This window comes from Aotus nancymaae, unplaced genomic scaffold (genome assembly GCF_030222135.1).
Source record: "Aotus nancymaae isolate 86718 unplaced genomic scaffold, 86718_ANA_hifiasm-v0.15.2.pri h1tg000014l, whole genome shotgun sequence".
In the NCBI taxonomy this organism is placed as follows: domain Eukaryota; kingdom Metazoa; phylum Chordata; class Mammalia; order Primates; family Aotidae; genus Aotus; species Aotus nancymaae.
This window is the reverse complement of record NW_026988425.1, coordinates 86,828,050-86,851,285: the sequence shown is the minus strand read 5'-3', so window position 1 is coordinate 86,851,285 and position 23,236 is coordinate 86,828,050. Positions and strand designations below refer to the sequence as shown.

The 23,236-nt window shown below is 38.5% G+C and overlaps 1 protein-coding gene across 7 annotated transcripts in view; it reads right to left on the bottom strand.

The window, feature by feature from the left end:
• Positions 1 to 23,236, bottom strand: part of SLF1 (SMC5-SMC6 complex localization factor 1) — a 97,554-nt gene that overhangs the window by 39,392 nt on the left and 34,926 nt on the right. For 6 of the 7 annotated variants that reach the window (XM_064376151.1, XM_064376152.1, XM_064376148.1 and 3 more), the window contains 5 exons: positions 11,455 to 11,508; positions 9,918 to 10,076; positions 7,896 to 8,059; positions 3,945 to 4,073; positions 2,972 to 3,137 (listed from right to left, as the gene is read on the bottom strand). In XM_064376151.1, the coding sequence (XP_064232221.1) occupies positions 2,972 to 3,137; positions 3,945 to 4,073; positions 7,896 to 8,059; positions 9,918 to 10,076; positions 11,455 to 11,508 (672 nt within the window). The remainder of the gene's footprint in view (positions 1 to 2,971; positions 3,138 to 3,944; positions 4,074 to 7,895; positions 8,060 to 9,917; positions 10,077 to 11,454; positions 11,509 to 23,236) is intronic. The other variant, XM_012477517.2, reaches the window with a different exon arrangement.

Sequence of the window (23,236 nt, the reverse complement as noted above, 5' to 3'; positions counted from 1 at the left end):
TAAATAAATAAAAAGACGGATGGTAATTTATAAAGAGGCTATCCGCTTTAGCTTAGAAGTACTATACTCAATTGGCAATGAGGTGTAAATAGTAGTCCTATTTCAGTTGAGCATTTTCTATTTCTGTAATTTGCAAAATCATACTTCTTTTTAAATCAGATACATGCATGAGAAAGTGCCTACTCACCTGGTGTTAAATAATAGAATTACTTGATCACAAAGAAATCTAGCTATACTCCTGAGCAACCTTCCCTTTTTAATGCTGATTCAGAAAAAAAAAAAAATTAGTACCTCAAAAAGAACTTTTCTTTTTTGAAGCCTTCCTCAGACAACTAAACAGAATTTTTTTTAAAAAACCAGCAAGAACTTCTGTTTCTAATGAAGGCCTAGGTAATTCAGATGAACTTTTTTTTGAGGGCGGGGGGACAGGGTCTCACTCTGTAGCCCAGGCTGGAATGCAGTGGTGCAATCACAACTCACTGCAGCCTCCAACTCCTGGGCTCAAGCAATCCTCCTACCACAGCTTCCCAAGCAAGTAGTTAAAACCAATACATGTGCACACCACCACACCTAGCTTTTTATTTTCTTTTGTAGAGATGGGGGTCTCACTATGTTGCTCAGACTGGTCTTGGGTTCCTGGCCTCAAGTAATCCTTTCACTTTAGTTTATGAAAGTGCTGGGATTACAGCACTGCACCCAGCCTCAGGTGAACCCACTTAGAGAAGAAAACTAAAACTAAAAATATTAAATGAAATATGCAAAACATTTCAGAAAAAAAGACAATAAATTATGAGGAATTGCTAGGCCAAGATTTAGTGAGGTACTCAAGCAAGGCACTCAAAGATACTGAGGGCTTTTGCTGATTTTAAGGAAGGAGCTAGAATACAGTACTATGGTTTCTGAAGCACGGAGGACAAAAAGATTTTTTTTTTAAAAAAAAAGTCATGCCAAAGCCTAATCTCTCATAGGATGAAAAAGTTAAGGGCTTCACACATCAGAAGCAAAACTAAATGTATACGTAGCCCTTTACTTCATTGGACTATCTAGAGTCCCTCAAACACAGACATTGGATTAGAGTAGTCCTTAATGAGTAATGTACCCAGGCACTTGGAAGAAGTTAAACAGAAATTCTTTCTGGGGGAAGATATTCTGGCTTTTACCACGTATTTTTTCTACAAATAACTTTTCAAATGCAATTTAAAAGTGTATAGTGAATGATAAGCTTGCAAGAGAAAATAAAGCACAAGAGAAGGAAATAGCAAAAACAACAACATAAACAGACCCACAAAGACTTCAGATATGGAATAATCAAACATAGGTAATAAATGTCATTGCCATGTTCAAAGACAAAAGAAAACCTTGAAACCATAAAAACAAGTCATAGCAGTCTGGAATAGTTAAAAAGTCTATTAACTGGAAAAAATACAAAAATTTTAAATACAATAATGGTCATATTTAACAATATATTGGATACAGCTGAAGAAAAAAACCAATGAACTAAAAACTAGATGAAAATACTATTGGAATGTGGCAAGTATCGAAAAAATATATATCTACATGGGCGGGCGGGGAAGGAGGGAGGGAAAGAGAGATGGGAGAAGGAAAGAAAAAGGGAGACGGAGAGAAAGAGGGAGAGGGAGAGAAAGGCAGAGGGAAATATAAGGTGAAAAATGCAGAGAATATGAAGATAAGAAATAACATAAGTTTAATGGTAATTTAATAAGTAGAGAAGAGAAAATGAATCTGAGGAAATATCTGACAAGAAACTACATAGGCACTTTCATTAAGACAGAATAGACTTCATGGTTTACAGGATCATAACTAGTAGTCATGATATATCAGTTATGAATAAGGTGTCAGTAGCATATATAAAGCAGAAACTTAAAATAGATGAGCAAATCAACAAAGTCGATTCAGAAGGATTGAGTAAAACAATTATTAAGTTTGATCTAATCCAACAGAAAAAACACATTCTGGTTCCTAGTCTTATATGGAGCCAAAAAGAGAACTTCAGTAAATTTCAGAAAGCAAAAATCGCATAAGGTGCATTCTTTAACTATAATTCATTATTAGAAATTAACCAAAAAAAAAAGCATACCCAAACAAACAAAACCTATCTATTTTGAAATTTTACAATACCCTTTAAAAATATCTCTTGGATCAAAGGGAAAAATGTAAATTAACAATAGAAAATATGTTGAATAAAAATAGAGCACTCTAAAGTATCAAACTATGAAATGAATGTCAAGTTGTACTCAATAGGTAATTTATATTAAGTGCATATATTAAAAATGAAGACAAAAAGAAGATTCAAGAAGAGAAAGTAAAAAAAAATTAAAAGGGTAAAAATGAATAACACAAAAAAGCATATAACATAATCCCAAAGGGAAATTATTCTGAAAAGGAAAAAGGTGACTAATATACATTAGGCAACCAAAATGTGCCACAGCATGTTGCTATATACTGTTATCCTTGAGATAGATAATACACTAAAATTAGTATATGTTAAATTTCTAATGACAGGCAAAATCTACTTATAAAGAAACATTTCAGAAAGTAACTCTTAATTCCAAAAAGGTAGTTTTAAAATAATACTAATAAATATTAATATTTATTAGTACCCCCCCCAAAATTGTATGGATTAACTCATTTATTTTTAAATCTTAAGTTCCTCATTAATCAAACTGTACAAAAGGAAAAATCTAGAAAGGTAAGTAACTAGAGATTTCTTAGCAGTAACTATCAAGTAACTATCAAATAACTTGCTAGCTACTACATGCAAACATGCTACATGAAGCAACCAGTCTCCAAGAGCCTTTTACCTTAAAACTAGCTAAATAGAAAACGGTGATGTATTTGGGTACATTTTAACTTTTTTCAAGTGACCCAACAAACCGAGGAGAGAGGAAAAGGTAAATAATTCAAAGTGCTTTTTCCATAGACTATTCATCTGTAAATTAATCCTACTTACATCATTAGACTTGCATTTTTCCTTGTGAGAATATATAGTCCATTCCAAAAGCATATTTACTGGTTTGGTCAAAAGCCCGGAGGTTTCACTTCCTGACCAAAAAACTTCAAGAAGCATTGCCTTTCCTGTTATTTTCAGACTCTGAGAATCTGACCAGTCATACAACCTAATTAAAACATAAACAAAAAGGATATCTTTATGCCAATTTGATCATGACAATTATTTGACATCTCTATTAAAAAAAATGCCACCCATTTTTGAACACATCATAAAATATAAAGATTATAACAATTATAATTGTTTTTATGCTTAATAATAAGCAGGAACAAAACTTGTTGTAGACTCAGTGTTTAGAATTGGTGTAGTTTTTCACTTAAGCATTCAATTACTAAAGATTTTTTTTTAAATCCTAATTAAAACACTCTTATCCATCCAAATGAATAGAAGAAGTGAACTGAGGAAATTTTTTAAAGGGGCATAAACCTTCACTCACACTGAGAATATCTAGAAATATGTTTTAAAAATAAATCTACTTTAAAATAGATAACAAGGTGACTTTTTAGATATATTTGTATAATAAGTCTAAAAAATGGTACATAGAAACAACAGAAATTGGCCAGGCACAGTGGCTCATGCCTGTAATCCCAGCACTTTGGGAGGCCGAGGTGGGCGGATCACAAGGTCAGGAGTTCAAAACCAGCCTGGCCAATACTGTGAAATCCTGTCTCTACTAAAAATACAAAAATTAGCCAGGCGTGGTGGCATATGCCTGTAATTCCAGCTACCCAGGAGAGGCAGATATGCCTGTAATTCCAGCTGACGCAGGAGACTTGCTTGAACCTGGGAGGTGAAGGTTACAGTGAGTCAAGATGGCACCACTGCATTCCAGCCTGGTGACAGAGAGAGACTCTGTCTCCCCACCCAAAAAAAAAAAAAGATTTAGATAAATGTGATTTTTGTGATTAAAACTTACTTTTGACTCAGATGTTGTACTTCACTTTCAATTAAATTAAAGAAAAATTTGAGCAGTGTCAGGTGGAGCACCTTAGAGCCAATATTTTCTGAAATCTGATGACAAAAACTTTCATTGAAAAGGCAGGACCTGAAAAACAGGAACGCAACAATCTATAACATACAAGCAATTCACTAAGTAACTTGTGAACAAAATATTTCTCCTTCTAGAATATTGCTGGATTTTTAATAAAATTTTCTTAAAATATAAAGCAAGTTCAACAAAATTTTATTAATATTTCTTCCTTCAAAAATTAAATGTCAAATATCTCACGACTACTTAATTCTTAATAAATACATCTAATTTCTCAATTTTTCAAGTGATTATAATATTTAACAACTATCAGGTATTCTCCCTTTGTACTCTTGATGAAATTTATGATTCTTTGTTAACAAAGAATCATAAATTTCATCAAGTCCTTTTGATTTAAATGACCAGTTAACCTCTCAATTTACGATACTGGCCAGAATCCTTCTCTTTCTTACCCAAGATTACTTTTTCATTAGTAAATGAAGACTATTTAAGGCTATTCTTTTAGGGTTTTAAAAATTCATTATTTTACTGTCTTCTAGTGCAGTCCTTTCCAACTGAACTTTCTGTGATGATGTACATGTTCTACTAGACACTTGAAATGTGGCTTGTATAGCAGAGAACCCAAATTTTTAATTACTTAGTCTAAATAAAATTTAAATATAAATAGATACGGCTAAAAAAAATTTAAATATAAATAGGTACGGCTAGTGACTACTGGGTCAGACAGCAAAGTTCTACACAATTTTTTTTTTTTTTTTTTTGCATTAGTAGATGGGGTTTCACCATGTTGGTCAGGCTGGTCTCGAATGCCTGACCTCAGGTGATCCACCCATCTCTGCTTCCCAAAGTGCTGGGATTACTGGCGTGAGCCACTGCGCCAGGCCTACCTGGTTTATTTTAAAATTTTTTGTAGAGGTGAAGTCTCCCTGTGTTGTCCAGGCTGGTCTCAAATTCCTGGGCTCAAGAAATCTTCCTACCCTGGCATCCCAAAGCACTGGGAATACAGGAATGAGCCATCATGCTCAGCCATAGTTAGTTATCCCTTAAAATGCAAATCAGCTGCCACTTTCTTACTCTTACCCTTTCCTTTGAGTTAAGTTTGTCACTCACATCAGGCCTACAACTTTCTTAAGGATAGGTGCTCAGTCTTGTTTTCTTTTTCTTTTTTTTTCACTTCCCTCTTACAAAAGGTGTTCAGTCTTAAATATCTCCATCTTTAATATCTCATATAATGCCTTGAATGTAAGTGCTTAATACATGTTTGGATGAATTTATTGATGCTACAGGAGATAGATTTTGGGCAGCTTCAAAATATACTTTTAAACAAAAATACCCAGATTTCATATCAAAATAATTGGGTGCTGGGGAGGTGCTTAAGGAAGTAGTAGGAATATAAATGAGCTAAGTGATACTAGTCCCTCTACTTTTGTATATATTTGAAATATTCCATAATACAGAGAAACTTACATTCTCTATCTCTGACAGTTTTCATAAAGACTGATTAACTATGTGGGCATGAAGGATCTTATAGAACAGATTGAATATTAAATGGGGTGGCGGGGGGAAGGATGAAGCAAAGCAGCCAGGCATGGTGGCTCATGACTTCAGTCCTAGCACTTTGGGAGGCTGAGGAGGGCAGACAGCTTGAGCTCCGGTGTTGGAGACCAGCCTGGACAACATGGTGAAATCCCATTTCTACAAAAAATACAAAATTAGCCAGGCATGAGAGCACACGCCTGTAGTCCCAGCTATTCAGGAAGCTGAGGTGGGAGGATCACCTAAGCCTGGGAGTTTCAGGCTGCCGTGAGCCATGATCGTGCCACTGCACCCCAGTCTAGGCAACAGAAATTACAAAAACATAAGAGCAAAAGTCAGGATATGGAAAGTAATGACTGGACACATTTAGGAAAGTGGTGAAGATGAGAACTGAGACATACATAAGGGCTAACTCATGAACTTAAGTATTTTGCTAAGAAATTTGAACTGTCTTCTGTAAGTAGTTCAATATACGTGAGTCAGTGAAGTACTTCAATATGGGAAATGACAAGATCCTTTGGAAAGAGCATATTGGGGGTTCTTTGGAAGAAAAATTAAAGGCAAAAAAGGTAAACTCAAGATCTATAAAGCAGCTGCTGCAGTAGTTAACGTAATGGGATGCTGCAGTAGTTTATGTTATGCAATGGGAACTTTAAAATAAAGGCATTTGACAGTAAAGGGAGGTATAGATTTGGAAATTATGAAGGATGTCAGCCACATAAAGTCTATTTCCTCATATCATATACCTATGCTGGGCTCATACTGTTCGGTTTGTACTTTTGTGCTGGTATTGTATTTATATCTCAGTCACTTTCAAAGTACAGGAACTATTATTTTAATGATCTTTTTATCCCTGAAATGTAGAGTACAGTGCCAGGCTCTCCAAAAGTACTCAAGCATTTGCTGAAAAAATGAATGCATGCTGGTTAACTGATTAGCTCACTTCAAATATATCACAACCAAGATGGAATGTGAATCTTTATGATCTCAAAGAGCTAACCAGAGGTCTAGTCTTTGCAAGGCTAATCGGGTGTCCTTTCTCTCTTCACTATGGACCTCCTGAAACTGGATACTTGGATTAAAAAAAAAAAGAAAAACCTTCCCGGGCTGGTGTGGTGGTTCAGTCCTGTAATCCTAGCATTTTGGGAGGCCAAGGCAGGCAGATCACTTGAGACCAGCAATTCGAGACCAACCTGGCCAACAAGGTAAAATCCCATCTCTACTTTAAAAAAAAAAGACAAAAATTAGCTAGGCATAGAGGCACACACCTGTAATTCCAGCTACTTGGAAGACTGAGGTATAAGAATTGCTTGAGCCTGGGAGGCAGAGGTTGTAGTGACCTGAGATCAGGTCACTGCACTCCAACCTGGGTGACAGAGCAAGACTGTCTCGAAAAAAGAAAAGATCTTCCCAGAAGAATAAGGGCTATCAAATATAGTTATTTGAATAGCAAGGGGAAAACATTTTCTGTTAGGGAGAAAGAAGGTGAAACAAATAATTTCTGGAGACAATAACATCTGAAAGACAGAGGAAGGACTAGGCAGATGACAGCATGTGCAGAAGCATGAAAGAGATGACATATTTAGGAACTATTAAGTTGTTTTAAAATTCAAATTGCTAACTGAAAAAATATAACTGAAGCCCTAAAATAGATACCATAGTTACAAATGTCTATACTTTCGATGACAAAAAGCTGATGATATACATATTCCATAAATTAATTTTCCTCATTTTAAAAACCATATGGAAATTTATATTTTGTTAAAAATAATGATTTGGCTTCCTAGTGAGTCCATTTCATGCATTCACTTTTTATTTTTTTAGGAAACAAGACTGAAAAACACGACCAATACAGATTTGCCTTTTCATAAATTTTGCAATAAATACAATATATATTTGTATTTGCAATAAAATACACTAGACAAACTTTTCCAAAAGTAAAGAGATATTTCTTTTGGCCGGGCGCAGTGGCTCACACCTATAATCCCAGCACTTTGGGGAGGCCGAGGTGGGCGGATCACCTGAGGCCGGGAGTTCGAGACCAGCCTGGCCAACATGGAGAAACCTCGTCTCTACTAAAAACACAAAATTAGCCGGGCGTGGTAGCACATGCTTGTAATCCTAGCTACTCAGGAGGCTGAGGCAGGAGAATCACTTGAACCAGGGAGGCAGACGTTGTGGTGAGCCAAGATTGCACCATTGCACTCCAGCCAGGACAATAAGAGTGAAACTCAGTCTCAAAAAAAAAAAAAAAAAAAGATACTCTCAACAGTATTTTAAAAACATACTTAGCATAACAACTAGTCAAAGAAACATAGCACTGTCACATGTGAAATTCCTTACCTGATAAGCACTTCTACTAAAGACCATGCTCCTTTCATGCAAGTTGGACACTGAAACAACTCTAAATAATATCTTGACATGGCTGGAGACTTCCAAGGAGGATGCAGGTGAAGAAGAGCTGACAATACATGAAAGTATTGACCAGAAAATGTATCTATGTTATCCTATTATTTAAAAATAAACAAACAAATAAAATACTATAGCTAAAATTTATTTCACTTGCTAATTCAGTCTAAAAGCAAAATGGTAACCCTGGCCTAACTTTCTTGCCAAATATATGTGTTTAGACGAATGAGAACAGATGGAAGTATCATGTTTAGCTAATTAAATACAGTAACTGAGACAGAGGCACACTCTATGTACAGTTGATACCTGAACAACAAGTTTTAACTGCATGTGCCCACTTACACATGAATATTTTCCAATAAATGCAGCCTACCCTTCACATCCTTAGGTTCCACTTCCGCAACTAAATACACATCCATAGGTTCCACATCTGCAACTAAATGCTTTTAGTTTCATGCATTCACTTTTTACGTTTTTAGGAAACAGACTGAAAAACACGACCAATACAGATTTGCCTTTTCCTAAGTTTTGCAATAAATACAATACATATTTGTATTTGCAACAAAATACACTAGACAAACTTTTCCAAAAGTAAAAAGATACTTCTTTTTACTACTAAATACTTTTTTAAACTAAATTTTAAAGTAAATACTTTTAGTTGCAGATGTGAAACCTATCGATGGGCTGGGATTACAGGCCTGAGCCACTGCGCCTGGCCTAGTGAGAAGTTTTAATTTCCTCATCTGTAAAATTAAGATAATTCCTGTCCTTGCTGCAAGATGAGATCATGTAGTTCAAAAAGGATGATATGTATGAATATACCTTATTGGTTATTGTATTAATTATCTTCTGTTGCCTCCAGTAGTAAGGGAAAATTTTTTCCCCAGTAGTAAGGGAAAATTTTACAATTACCTCTAAAAGAAAACCTTTAAAAATAAAGTATTCATAGGATGTAAAGCCTTCGGATGTGGAGGGCTGACTTCTCCTGTAAGTGTGGTTTTTGAAGAACCAACTGCAGGACTTGATTATGTGCAGATTTTGTATCTATGAAGGTCCTAAAACCAATACCCTGTGATAGCAAGGGACGACTCTTGTTAATCTCGTCTATTAACACTACCTTAGATGAAATCTAAGGCAGATGAAATATTTTCCTTTTCACAATTTTAGTGAGATTTAAGAGGTCTCAAATGTAACCTGAAAGGAACTAAAGGTAAGAAACTATTCATGTAACACTCTTACTTATCACCAACATAACATACCTGATAAAGCTTATGTCTGTTATGTTATCAAATTAGCACCTTCATGAAGGACATTATTAGAAAGCTCTCTTTGAATATTTACTCCTATTGGTTTACACAGTTTGAGTGTGTTCCCAGCATGGGCAACACAGTAAGACTCTATCTCTACAAAAAATTTAAAAATTAGCTAGACATGGTAGCATGCAACTATAATCCTATAGTACTTGGGAGGCTGAGGCAGGGAGATTGCTTGAGCCCAGGAGGTTGAGGCCACAGTAGGCCATGATCATACCATTGCACTCCAGCCTGAGAGACCTTGTCTTTTTTTTTTAAACAAAGAGTATGTTCATTATATATATTATAAATAAAAATACCAATGTACTAATGGAATAATTTATAAAATGTAATTCTAGATCACTATAATCTGAATTTTATATTTGATACTTTACTGCCATAAGAAAAATTGGGTAACTTTTTTCCGCAAAACAAAATTATCTTAGAAATCCTGAAAAAATAATAAGCTAAAGTACGAAGAGTAGTACCTAGTATAAAGTTGGAAAACAGAAGAGTGGTAATAAATGGGTATTGCATTTATTAGTAAAATAAAGGAAAAAAACACTGAACAAAAAAATAAACTGTAAAGATACAAAAATGAGAAAATGTTCACATTTTAACATTCTTTGAAAAAAAGATTATAAACCCTTAAGGCTGCTCTTACCTGTAGAATGTTCTCTAGAAGGGCATGAAGAAGGCATACAGGAGGGATATAATGTGCCTGCAAAGTGGAAAGCTCCTCAATTGCTTCTTTAAAAAACTGTCCTTCTATGAGGCTTTCAATTAAATTTAATATACCTCTGGGAAATTCAGCATTTTTAACCTAAGAAAGGAAAGATTCTATGATTCAGAGAAAAGAAAAATGAAATTCTGGAATCAAATCTTGAATTAGTAAGGAGTTTGTTTGTTCATTTACAAGACAGTCTCACTCTGTTGCCCAGGCTGGAATGCAGTGGCATGATCTTGGCTCAATGCAACCTCTGCCTCCCAGGTTCAAGCGATTCTCCTGCCTCAGCCTCCTGAGTAGCTGGGACTACAGACGTGTGCCACCACGCCTGGCTAGTTTTTGTATTTTTAGTAGATACAGGGTTTTACCATGTTGGCCAGGCTGGTCTTGAACTCCTGGCCTCAGGTGATCCGCCTGCCTCAGCCTCCCCAAAGTGCTGGGATTAAAGGCATGAGCCACTGCGCCTGGCCTAGTAAGAAGTTTTAATTTCCTCATCTGTAAAACGAAGCTAATTCTTGTCCTTGCTGCTGGATGAGCTTATGTAGTTCAAAGAGGATGATATGTATGAACGTATTTTATTAGTTGTTATATTATTTTCTGTTGCCTTCAGTAGTAAGGGAAAATACTAACTCTAAAAGAAAACCTTTAATAAGAATTTGTAGAGTTTGGTTGATAAAAAAGATAACTTAGAGTTACAACTACATAGTTCTTTAGGTGAAAATTAATTTTTGGTTTTCTTTTAAACTTAAAAATGAACTCTGTCTATTAAAATATCTTAAAATGATACAACACCAATCACAAGCAATATTTGTAAAAAGTGAAAACTGATTGGGAGAATCATAAAATCACTCTGAGGATGTGCATTTATAGAACTCTAAGAGCTTCAGAAAATACATTCCCCTTGGTCAAATCATTCTTAATAATAAAAGTAATTACTTTGAATAATTTGAGTCAAAAATATTCTAAAAGACTACCTGGAATAAAAAAAACAAGTTTAGAAGAATAAATAAGGAAACAAGGGCCTCAAACCCCATTCTCTCCCTAAATTAACAATGGACTGGATATACGTGTTGTGGGTTTATTTTGTTCTGAAATGAAAGTATGTAACATAAAGGTATCATTTTATTTAAATAACAACACAAAATAAATACACTTTTGTAAATATCATACCAAAAAATTTTAATCTAAAAGTAGTCATTATGAAAGTTATGAAACATGAGAACAGGGATATATATTTCACCTGTCATAAGCACAAGGTGTGTTTTTAACATTTGTGATCATCTTTTACTAATATATGGAAATTTTTTTGGAGTTTTGACAGAATATTTGTATCATTTCTGATTAGAGAAACTGTATTTCATATGTGACAGCTTTGTTGTGCATACATTACTTTTCATCAAAAAAAATGACTAATAATAACAAAACTACATGCTTCTTTCCCCCTCCATCACCAATGCTACTGCAGGCTCCTTACCTCTATATTGTACACCAGTTGTTTATCTATTCTAATGCAGTTGTGTCTAAAAGCCTATAAAAGAGCAACCATATAATTAAAACAACATTTTAAGATTGAAAAATACATTTTGGCTTCCCAAAGCCTTGGATAAACATATAAAACAGATCAAGGAAGACATTAATATCTATAATTAATAATGATGTTCATATTTACTCAAAATAGCAACTTTTAATATTTTAGGGTAATGGCACTCTCACAACTATGAATATTTCTCTGTTTTCTCCTTCTAAATTACAATAATAAAGTCATATTCACTTTGAAGATCTGAAGAGGTCCATTATCCTTAGTATCATAATTATTAGAAATATAAATGGGGAGAGCATTTTGCACAAGGGTACACAGGAGAAAAAAAACATCAGTTATGTTTGCTATACAACCATATGTAAAATCTACCTTATTGTTTTAAAACACCTATAATTGCACATTTAAAAAATTATCCTGGAAAAATACCTGCAACCAATATAAAAAGAGAGAATACACTGAGGCTGAGAGTGGTGGCTCATGCCTGTAATCCCATTACTTTGGGAGGCCAAGGTGGGCAGATCACCTGAGGTCAGGAGTTTGAGACCAGCCTGGCCAACATGGCAAAAGCCCATCTCTATTAAATATACAAAAATTAGCCAGGTGTGGCGGCAGGTGCCTATAATCCCAGCTACTCTGGAGGCTGAGGCAGGAGAATTGCTTGAACCCGGGAAACAGAGGTTGCAGTGAGCCGAGATGGCACTACTGCAGTCCAGCCTGGGCAACAGAGCAAGACCCTGTCTCAAAAAAACCAAACCAAAACAAAAAAACAAAATTCCCTAGAAGAAGGGGTCTTCAAGATGGCTGACACTGAAGAGATGTTTGACACTCACCTCTTCCACAAAGGACTTAAACAGTGAACAGATAATCACACATTGAATAGGGTGTCTAAGAGAAAAACATTACAATTTAAAAGTGACAGGGAATCTCTGAGGCAAACAAAGACAGAGAAGCAAAGCAGCTGGCTCATATAGAACCGGCTGGGAGCCAGAAGAAACTACTCACTACGAATGGGAAAAAGATCTACACTGGTCCACATTCCCACTGTGAATTCCTGCAATCCTAGACACAGGAGAGCCCCTTAGTCCTCACAGGCCCAGAGACTAGTTTAGAAAGTTCCTTGGAGCTCACTCAATGGCATTATTCCAAAGACAGAGTACTTGCTAAGTCCCACAAAATCTGCTGGCACCCAAGAGGCTGCAGCATGGTGCCATTTTGAAAGCCCAGACACTACCAGACTACATCCTGTTCTGGGGTCCAACAATTCCTGCATATCTACAAGCCAGAAGCCCCACTGATGTTCCTGTCCACCCAGAGGGCTGCAGTTTCATGATTTCAGCTGGAGTCAACAATGCAACTAGGTCACCAGCACTCTCACCTACACAGTGTCCTATATCCTGAGGAGTAGGAGATGCGGTGCACCAGGGAGGCTGCCCTGGGGACAAAAGGAGCCAAAGCAGGAGCTCCTCAGATTCTGAGAACCACCTGCCTGGGGCCCCTGGTACTGGCAGAAACCCTGTGGGACAGGGTTTCTGTGTGTTTAAAACCCTGCCCAGCAGCAATGTCGTCATGCACTTGCATGTGGCTTCAGGAGGCCTGAGAACTGGCCCACTGTGGGTTGTCCCAGGGCTTAAAGATAGATCCACTCTGCCTGCCACTGGTGCCCACAAGAGCCATCTGGAAACCTGAAGACAGGCCTACCCTATCCACAACCACTGTGTAAATGCATCATACGAAGACGTGGGGATCAGACTGCCTTGTCTGCTGAGGCCAGAGTCTGCAGGAACTATCAGGGGGCCTAAGGAGAGGCCCACCACACTCTGACTACTGGCACCAGCACCAGAGACAAGTGCACTACCAGGGGCATGGGTATCAACCCATCCCTGTCCAACACTCCTGGTGCCTGTGCACACCATCAAGAGGCCAGATAACAGGCCTTCCTGGCCCAATGCAACAGCCGCCTGAACCTGTTGTCATGAGGCCTGTGAACAGACCTGCTTCACTCATCACAGCTGGTACCCATACCTATCGTCAGGGGCCTAAGAACACATTTGCCCCAGAGCCTCTGGCAATGGCATCTGCACTTGTCATCCAGTGACATCGGGATCAATGCACCTGATCACCAACCAGGTGCCCTAATACACCATCTGGGGGCCTAGAACAGCCCACTCTGCCAACTGCCACTGCTGCTGGGGCCCTAGCACATCATCTGAGAACCTGTGGATCGACTCATTGCATCAGCTACAAGGAGCGCCTATGCACACAACTAGGGGGATCAAAGGATGAGCATGTCAAGCTGCTGCTGTTGGTAACCATCCACATGTGCTACCTGGCCTGCTTAGCCTATTGCCACTACTGCTGGCACCCATGTTTGCTGCTTGGGGACCTGAGGATTGGCCTGCAACCACTACAGCCATCACCAATGTCATGCACACCAACCAGAAACCTGAGGACCCATCCACCCCACTGCTGTCACCGCTGGCACCCAAGCAAGCCACCAGGAGACACAGGGATTGGCCTACCCAGACCGCCTATGACTAGTGTCCAAGTATATTGCCCAGGGACCCAAGAACCAGCATGCACAGCCTGCTGCCACCACCACTGCTGCCCAAGGACGACCTGCCTGTGTCCACATCCCCAGCAATACTTCATTATAGCCTACACTAACAAATGCAGCCTAAGCGACTGACAAACTCAAAGATAACACCGTGGATGACTACAGATGAAGAAATCATATGGATACTACACTAATGTGCCCACATCTGGCAAAACTAAAGCACTCTATCCAAGCAACACTATAGATACAACTATAGAAAAAAGTCTTTCCCTATGAAAGCCAATCCACAAAATTTGAAGTGACTGTAACTACACAAGAAAGGTGAAAAAGCAAGAAAACATGGCACCTGTAAAGGAATACAATAATTCTCCAGCAACAGATTCCAACAAAAAGGAAACCAATGAAATTCCTGGAAAAAAAAAAAGATAATATGAAAAAATTTGGTGAGAAACAAAAAAACACAGATGAACAATACGAAGTAAGCAGGAAAATAATTCATAATCTCAATGAGAAATTCAACAAAAAGATATAATAGAAAAGAATCAAATAGAAATCCTGAAACTTGAGAATTCAATGAATTAAATAAAAAATTAACAGAGAGCTTCAGTAATAGACTAGATCAAGCAGAAGAAACTATTTCTAAACTTGAAGACAGGTATTCTGAAATATAGACAAAAAGAAAAAAAAAGCCTAAATGATATATGGGAAGCCATAAAGTGATAAGATATTTCAAATTTTGAGAGTTCCAGATGGAGAAGAGATGGGCAAACACATAGAAAACCTATTTTAAAAACAATAGCTGAAAACTTCCCCAAGTCTTGTAAGAGCTATTTCCAAACAGATTCAATCCTCGAAAGTCTCCAAGGCACATTATACTCAACTTATCAAAAGTCAAAGACAAAGAAAGACTTCCAAAAACATCAAGAGAAAAAGCATAACGCCATATATAAGGAAATCCCAATTAGGGTGACAACAGATTTCTCAGCAGAAATTTTATAAGCCAGGAAAGAATAAGATGACATATTCATAGTGTTCAAAGGAAAACAACAACAAAACCCAATTCAACAGGCAAGAATACTATACCCAGAAAAGCTATCCTTCAAAAATAATGGAGAAATAGCCTTTCCTGGACAAGCAAAAACTGAGAGAATTCATTACCAACAGACCAACCACACAAGAAATGTTTACACAAGTCTTACAACTAGAAGCAAAAGGATGATATCCACCATCATGGAAACACAAGAAAGTATAAAACTCACTGTAGAGCAAATAAACAAATGAGAAAAGAGCCAAATGTTACCAATAAAAAAACAAACAAACAAACAAACAAAAGCACCCACTGTAATGATGAACAAAAAAGAAATGAATAAAAGACATACAACTAACAAAATGACAAGAATAAGTCCTCATCCATAATAACAACCTTTAATGTAGATGGATTAAATTCTCCACTTAAAAGATGCAGACTGGCTACACATATAAAAAAAGCAGTGTGTTACATATAAAAAACTCTCTCCACGTGTTAAAACACATAAAGACTGAAACTGAAGAAGAATGGAAAAAGATATTCCATAAGAATGGAAACCAAAGTGGGCAGCAGTAGCTATACCTACATCAGAAAAAAACACTTTGAGTTAAAAACTGTAAATTAAAAAAAAAAAAAGGGCCATTAAATACTGATAAAAAGATCAATTCCACAAGAAGATATAACAATTCTAAACACCTATGTACTCAACTTTGAGCACCCAGTTATATAAGGAAAATATTGGATCTAAAGAGAGACAGAGACTCAATACACCAATAGTTGGGGACATTAATACCCCATTCTAAGCATTGGACACATTATCAAAACAGAAAATCAAAAACAAACATTGGATTTAAACTGTACTTTAGAATCAATGAACCTAACAGACATTTAGAGAATATTTCATCTAACAGCTGCAGAATACACATTCTTCTCATCAGTATATGGGACATACTTCAAGGTAGACATTAGGCCACAGAACAAGTCTCAACAAATTTGAAAAGATCTGAAGTCACACCAAGTATCTTTCTCAGACAACAACGGAATAAAACTAAGTATCAGTAAGAGGAACTTTGGAAACTGTACAAATACATGTAAATAAATTAACATGCTCCTAAATGACCATTGGGTCAATGACATAATTGAGAAGGAAATAAAACATTTCTTATAACAAATAAAAATGGGTGGACTTCCACCAAGATGGCTCAACAGGAACAGCTCCAGTCTGCAGTTCCCAGTGAGAGTGAGCCAGAAGGTGAGTGATCTTCACATTTCCAACTGAGGTCCCAGGTTCATCTCATTGGGACTGGTTAGACAATGGGTATAGCTCAAGGAGGGCAAGCCAAAGCAGGGTGGGGTGTTGTCTTACCCGGGAAGTGCAAGGGGCCAGAGAACTCCCTCTCCTAGCCAATGGAAACCATTAGGGACTTTCTAGACACTCCGGCACTCTGGCTCAGATACTGTGCTTTTCCCAGTCTTTACAACCCGCAGACCAGGAGATTTCCTCCGGTGCCTACACCACCAGCACCCTGGGTTTCTAGCACAAAACTGGGTGGCCGTTTTAGCTGCAGCTGTTTTGTTTTTTCCTCATACCCCAGTGGCGCCTGGAATGCCCGCAAGACAGAATCGCTCACTCCCCTGAAAAAAGGGGGCCGACACCAGGGAGCCAAGTGATCTAGTTTGGTGGGTCCCACCCTGACAAAGACCAGCAAGCTAAGATCCACTGGCTTGAAATTCTTGCAGCCAGCATAGCAGTCTGAGCTCGATGGGGATGGGGGTGTCTGCCATTGCCGAGCCTCGGGTAGGCAGTTTTAACCTCACCTGTGTAAACAAAGTTGCCTGAAGTTTATACAGCAACTAGGTGGAGATCATGGCAGCTCAGCAAGGCTTCTGCGGGCACAGTGACTAGACTCCTTCATTGCTAGGCAGGGCATCTCTGAAAAAAGGCAGCAGCCCATCAGGGACTTATAAATAAAGCCCCTATCTTCCAGGGAAAGACCACTCGGCAAAAGGGGTGGTTGTGGGCTCTGCTTCAGCAGAATTAAATGTCCCTCACTGGCAGCTCTGAAGGGAAAAACAGATCTCCCAGCACAGCACTTGAGCTCTGATAAGGAACAGATTGCATCATCAAGTGGATCCTTGACCCCCGTTTATCCTGACTGGGAGACACCTCATACAGGAGAGCTCTGGCTGATATCTAGTGGGTACCCTTCTGGGAAGAAGCTACCAGAGGAAGGAACAGGCAGCAATCTCTGCTGTTCTGCAGCCCCTACAGGTGATTCCCAGGCAAGCAGGGTCTGGAGTAGACTGCCAGCAAACTTCAGCAGACCTGAAGCAGAAGGACCTGTTAGAAGGAAAACTAAAAAAACAGAAAGAAATAGCTTTAACATCAACAGAAAGTACATCCACTCAGAGATCATATCCAAAAGTCACCAACTTCAAAGAGCAAAGGTAAACAAATCCACAAAGATGAGAAGAAACCAGTGCAAAAAGGCTGAAATCACCAAAAACCAGAATGCCTCTTCTCTTCCAAGGGATCACAACTCCTCACCAGCAAGAGAACAAAACTGGATGGAGAATGAGTTTGATGAATTGACAGAAGCAGGGTAATACAAACTTCTCTGAGCTAAAGGAGCATGTTCTAACCCAGTGCAAGGAAACTAAGAACATTGAAAAAAGATTAGACGAAATACTAACTAGAACCAGTGTGGAGAAGAACATAAGTGACTTGATGGAGCCGAAAAACACAGCACAAGAACTTCATGAAGCATATACAAGTTTCAGTAGCCAAACCAATCAAGTGGAAGAAAGGATATTAGAGCTTGAAGACAAACTCAATGAAACGAAGCAAGAAGGCAAGATTAAAGAAAAAAGACTGAAAAGAAAAGAACAAGGCTCCGAGAAATATGGGATTATGTGAAAAGACTAAATCTACGTTTGATTGGTGTACCTGAAAGTGAAGGGGAGAATGAAACCAAGTTGGAAAATACTCTTCAGGATATTATTCAGGAGAACTTCCCCAATGTAACAAGGCAGGCCCACATTCAAATTCAGGAAATACAGAGAAGACCACAAAGGTATTCCTAGAGAAGAGCAACCCCAAGGCACATAATCGTCAGATTCAGCAGGGTTGATATGAAGGAAAAAATGCTAAGGGCAGCCAGAGAGAAAGGTCAGGTTACCCACAAAGGGAAGCCCATCAGACTCACAGTGGATCTCTCAGCAGAAACCCTACAAGTCAGAATAGAGTGGGGGTCAATATTCAACATCCTTAAAAGAATTTTCAACCTAGAATTTCAAATCTAGCCAAACTAAGCTTCATAAGCGAAGGAGAAATAAAATCCTTTACGGACAAGCAACTGCTGAGAGATTTTGTCACCACCAGGCCTGCCTTACAAGAGTTCCTGAAGGAAGCACTAAACATGGAAAGGAACAACCAGTACCAGCCACTGCAAAAATGTAACAAATTGTAAAGACCATCAACACTATGAAGAAACTGCATCAACTAACAAGAAAAACAACCAGCTAGCATCAAAATGGCAAGATTAAATTCACACATAATAATATTAACCTTAAATGTAAATAGGTTAAATGCCCCAATCAAAAGACACAGACTGGCAAATTGGATATAGTCAAGAACCAACTGTGTGCTGTATTCAGGAGACCCATCTGATGTGCAAAGACACACATAGGCTCAAAATAAAGGGATGGAGGAAGATTTACCAAGCAAATGAAGAGCAAAAAAAAAAAAAGCAGTGGTTGCAAATCTAGTCACTGATAAAACAAACTTTAAACCAAAAAAAAAGATTAAGAGAGACAAAGAAGGGCATTACATATGGTAAAGAGATTAATGTAACAAGAGCTAACTATCCTAAATGTATATACACCCAATACAGGAGCACCCAGATACATAAAGCAAGTTCTTAATGTCCTAAAAAGAGATTTTGACTCCCACAGAACAATAGTGGAAGACTTTAACACCCCACTATCAATATTAGACAGATCAACAAGACAGAAAATTAACAAGGATATCCAGGATTGAACTCAGATCTGGACCAAGTGGACCTAATAAACATCTACAGAATTCTCCACCCCAAATCTACAGAATATACATTATTCTCAGCACCACATGGCACTTATTCTAAAACTGACAACATAAATGAAAGTAAATCACTCCTCAGCAAATGCAAAAGAACAGAAATCATAATAGTCTCTCAGATCACAGTGCAATCAAATTAGAATTCAGGATTAAGAAACTCACTCAAAACCACAGAACTAAATGGAAACAGATCAACCTGCTCCTGAATGACTCTAGGATAAATAATGAAATGAAAGCAGAAATAAAGATGTTCTTTGAAACTAGTAAGAACAAAGACACAATGTACCAGAATATCTGGGGACACATTTAAATCAGTGTCTAGAGGGAAATTTATACACTAAATGCCCACAAGAGAAGCAAGGAAAGGTGTGTCTAAAATTTAAAATCGACACCCTAATGTAATGATTAAAAGAACTAGATGAGCAAGATCAAACAAATTCAACAGCTAGCAAAAGACAAGAAATAACTAAGATCAGAGCAGAACTGAAGGAGATAGAGACACCAGAAACCCTTCAGAAAAATCAATAAATCCAGGACCTGGTTTTTTAAAAAAGATCAACAAAATAGATAGACCACTAGCCAGACTAATAGAAAAGTGAGTAGAATCAGAAGATGGCCAAGTAGGAGCAGCTCTGGATTGCAGCTTCCAGCGAGAGTGTGGAGGTTGAGTGGTCATCGTATTTCCAGACGGATTTTTATTGCCCACAGACAAGGAAGACTCCCGGGCAGAGGAGCGCCATGGGTCTCCAGTGCGGCTGTTTCGGGCAGCCCGGTGGGTCTCCACACAAAAAATTCACACGGGTCCAGGCGCCGTTTCAGCTGGCAACTGAAGCGCCTGGGAGACAGAGTCACCCATTCAACTGATAAAAAGGGGACTGAAATAGGGAGCCAGGCCAGGAGATTCCCAGGTGAAAAGGCGCTACTAGTCTCCAATGCGGCTGTTTCAGCTGGTGTAGTGGGTGTCTGCACAAGAACTCATAAATTAGGGCGCCCTTTCAACTGGTGACTGGAACCCCTGGGAGATGGAGTCATCCGTTCAACTGAAAAAAAAAAAAAAAGGGATCTGAGGCAGGGAACCAGGTGATCAGGCAAAGCCGGTCCCATCCCCACAAAGACCAGCAATCTGAAACACTCTGGATTGAGAGTTTCACAGCAAGCTCAGCTGAACCCAGGACGGTCCAGCTCTATGGGGGAGGGGCAGCCGCCATTACTGAGGCAGTCCACCACTACAAAGGTAGTCCACCATTGCTGAGGCAGTCCACCATTACAGAGAGAGTCTGTCATTATAGTGGCGGGCAGCCATTGCCGAGGCAGTTCTAACTATACCCCTATAAACAGGACTGCAGGGAAATTCACACGGCAGCTGGGCAGAGCCCACAGCGATGCCTCTCCTGGCAGACTGTGACTAGGCTACCTCCTTGCTGGGCAGGGCATCCCTGAAAAAAGGCAGCAGCATGACAGAAACTCATAAATAAAGCCTTACCTTCCCGGGACAGAGCACCCTGGAAATAAAAGGCGGTTATGAGTTCTGCTGCAGCAGACTTAAACGTACCTACCCAGCAGCTCTGAATGGAACAACGGAGCTCTCAGCTCTGCACTTGAGCTCCTATATAGGACAGACTGTCTCCTCAAGCAGCTCCCAGACTTCCGTATATCCAAAGAGTCACCTCATAAAGGAGAGCTCAGACTGATATCTGACAGGTATCCTTCTGGGACAAAGATAGCAGAAGAAGAAACTGGCAGCAACCCTTACTGTTCTGCAGCCACTGCAGGTGAGCCCCAGGTAAGCAGGGTCTGGAGTGGATCTCCAGCAGTTCTACAGCAGAGGGGCTTCATTGTTAGAAGGAAAACTAAGAAACAGACATAAATAACTTCATCATGAACAAATAGGATGTCCGCTCAGAGACCCCATCTGAAAGTCACCAACTACAAAGACCACAGGTAAATAAATGCACAAAGATGGGAAGAAACCAGAACAAAAAGGATAAAAACACCCAAAACCAGAATGCCTCTCCTCCTACAAGGGATCACAGCTCCTCACCAGCAAGGGAACAAGGCTGGATGGAGAATGAGTCTGATGAATTGACAGAAACAGGCTTCAGAAGGTGGGTAATAAGAAACTTCTCTGGGCTAAAAGAACATGTTCTAACCCAATGCAAAGAAACTAAGAACCTTGAAAAAAGGTTTGATGAAATGTTAACAAGAATAAACAGCTTAGAGAGGTACATAAATGAATTGATGCAGCTGAAAAACATAACACGAGAACTTTGTGAAGCATACACAAGTTTCGACAGCCGAATTGACCAAGCAGAAGAAGGGATATCAGGGATATCAGAGGTCGAAGATCGACTCAATGAAATAAAACAAGAAGGCAAGATTAGAGAAAAAAGAGTAAAAAGAAATGAACAAAGCCTCCAAGAAATATGGGATTATGTGAAAAGACCTAATCTATGTTTGATAAATGTATCTGAATGTGATGGAGAGAATGAATCCAAGCTGGAAAACACTCGTCAGGATATTATCCAGGAAAACTTCCCCGACCTAGCAAGGCAGGCCAATATTCAAGTCCAGGAAATACAGAGAACACCACAAAGATATTCCTCAAGAAGAGCAACCCCAAGACACACAATCGTCAGATTCACCAGGGTTGAAATGAAGGAGAAAATGCTAAGGGTAGCCAGAGAGGAAGGTCAGGTGACCCACAAAGGTAGGCCTATCAGACTCACAGTAGATCTCTCAGCAGAATCCCTACAAGCCAGAAGAGAGTAGGGGCCAATATTCAACATACTTAACGAAAAGAACTTTCAACCTAGAATTTCATATCCAGCCAAACTAAGTCTTATAAGCGAAGGAAAAATAAAATCATTTACGAACAAGCAATTACTCAAAGATTTCATGACCATCAGGCCTGTTTTACAAGAGCTCCTGAAAGAAGCACTAAACATAGAAAGGAACAATCATATCAGCCACTCCAAAAACTTACCAAATAATAAAGACCATCAACACAATGAAGAAACTGCATCAACTAACAGGCAAAACAACCAGCTAGCATCAAAATGGCAGGATCAAATTCACACATAACAATATTAACTCTAAATGTAAATGGGCTAAATGCCCCAATCAAAAGACACAGATGGGCAAATTGAATAAAAAGCCAAAACCCATCGGTGTGCTATATCCAGGAAACTCATTTGACATGCAAGTATACACATAGGCTCAAAATAAAGGGATGGAGGAAGATTTACCAAGCAAATGGAGAGCAAAAAAAAAAAAAAAAAAAAAAAAAGGCAGGAGTTGCAATCCTAGTCTCTGATAAAATAGAGCTTAAACTAACAAAAATCAAAAGAGACAAAGAAGGACATTACATAATGGTAAAAGGATCAATGCAACAAGAAGAGCTAACGATCCTAAATATATACACAACCAATACAGGAGCATCCAGATACATAAAGCAAGTTCTTAATGACTTACAAAGTGACTTAGACTCCCATACAATAATAGTGGGAGACTTTAACACTCCACAGAATATTAGACAGATCAATGAGACAGAAAATTAACAAGGATATCCAGGACTTGAACTCAGACCTGGATCAAGCAAACCTAATAAGCATTTACAGAACTCTCCATCCCAAATCCACAGAATATACATTCTTCTCAGCACCACATCACACCTACTCTAAAATTGACCACATAACTGGAAGTAAATCACTCCTGAGCAAATGCAAAACAACGGAAATCATAACGAATAGTCTCTCAGACCACAGTGCAATCAAGTTAGAACTCAGAATTCAGAAACTAACTCAGAACCACACAGCTTCATGGAAACTGAACAACTGGCTCTTGAATGTTGACTGGATAAACAATGAAATGAGGGCAGAAATAAAGATGTTCTTTGAAACCAATGAGAACAAAGACACAACATACCAGAATCTCTGGGACACATTTAAAGCAGTGTCCAGAGGAAAATATATAGCAATAAATGCCCATATGAGAAGCAAGAAAAGATCTAAAATCGATACCCTATTGTCAAAATTGAAAG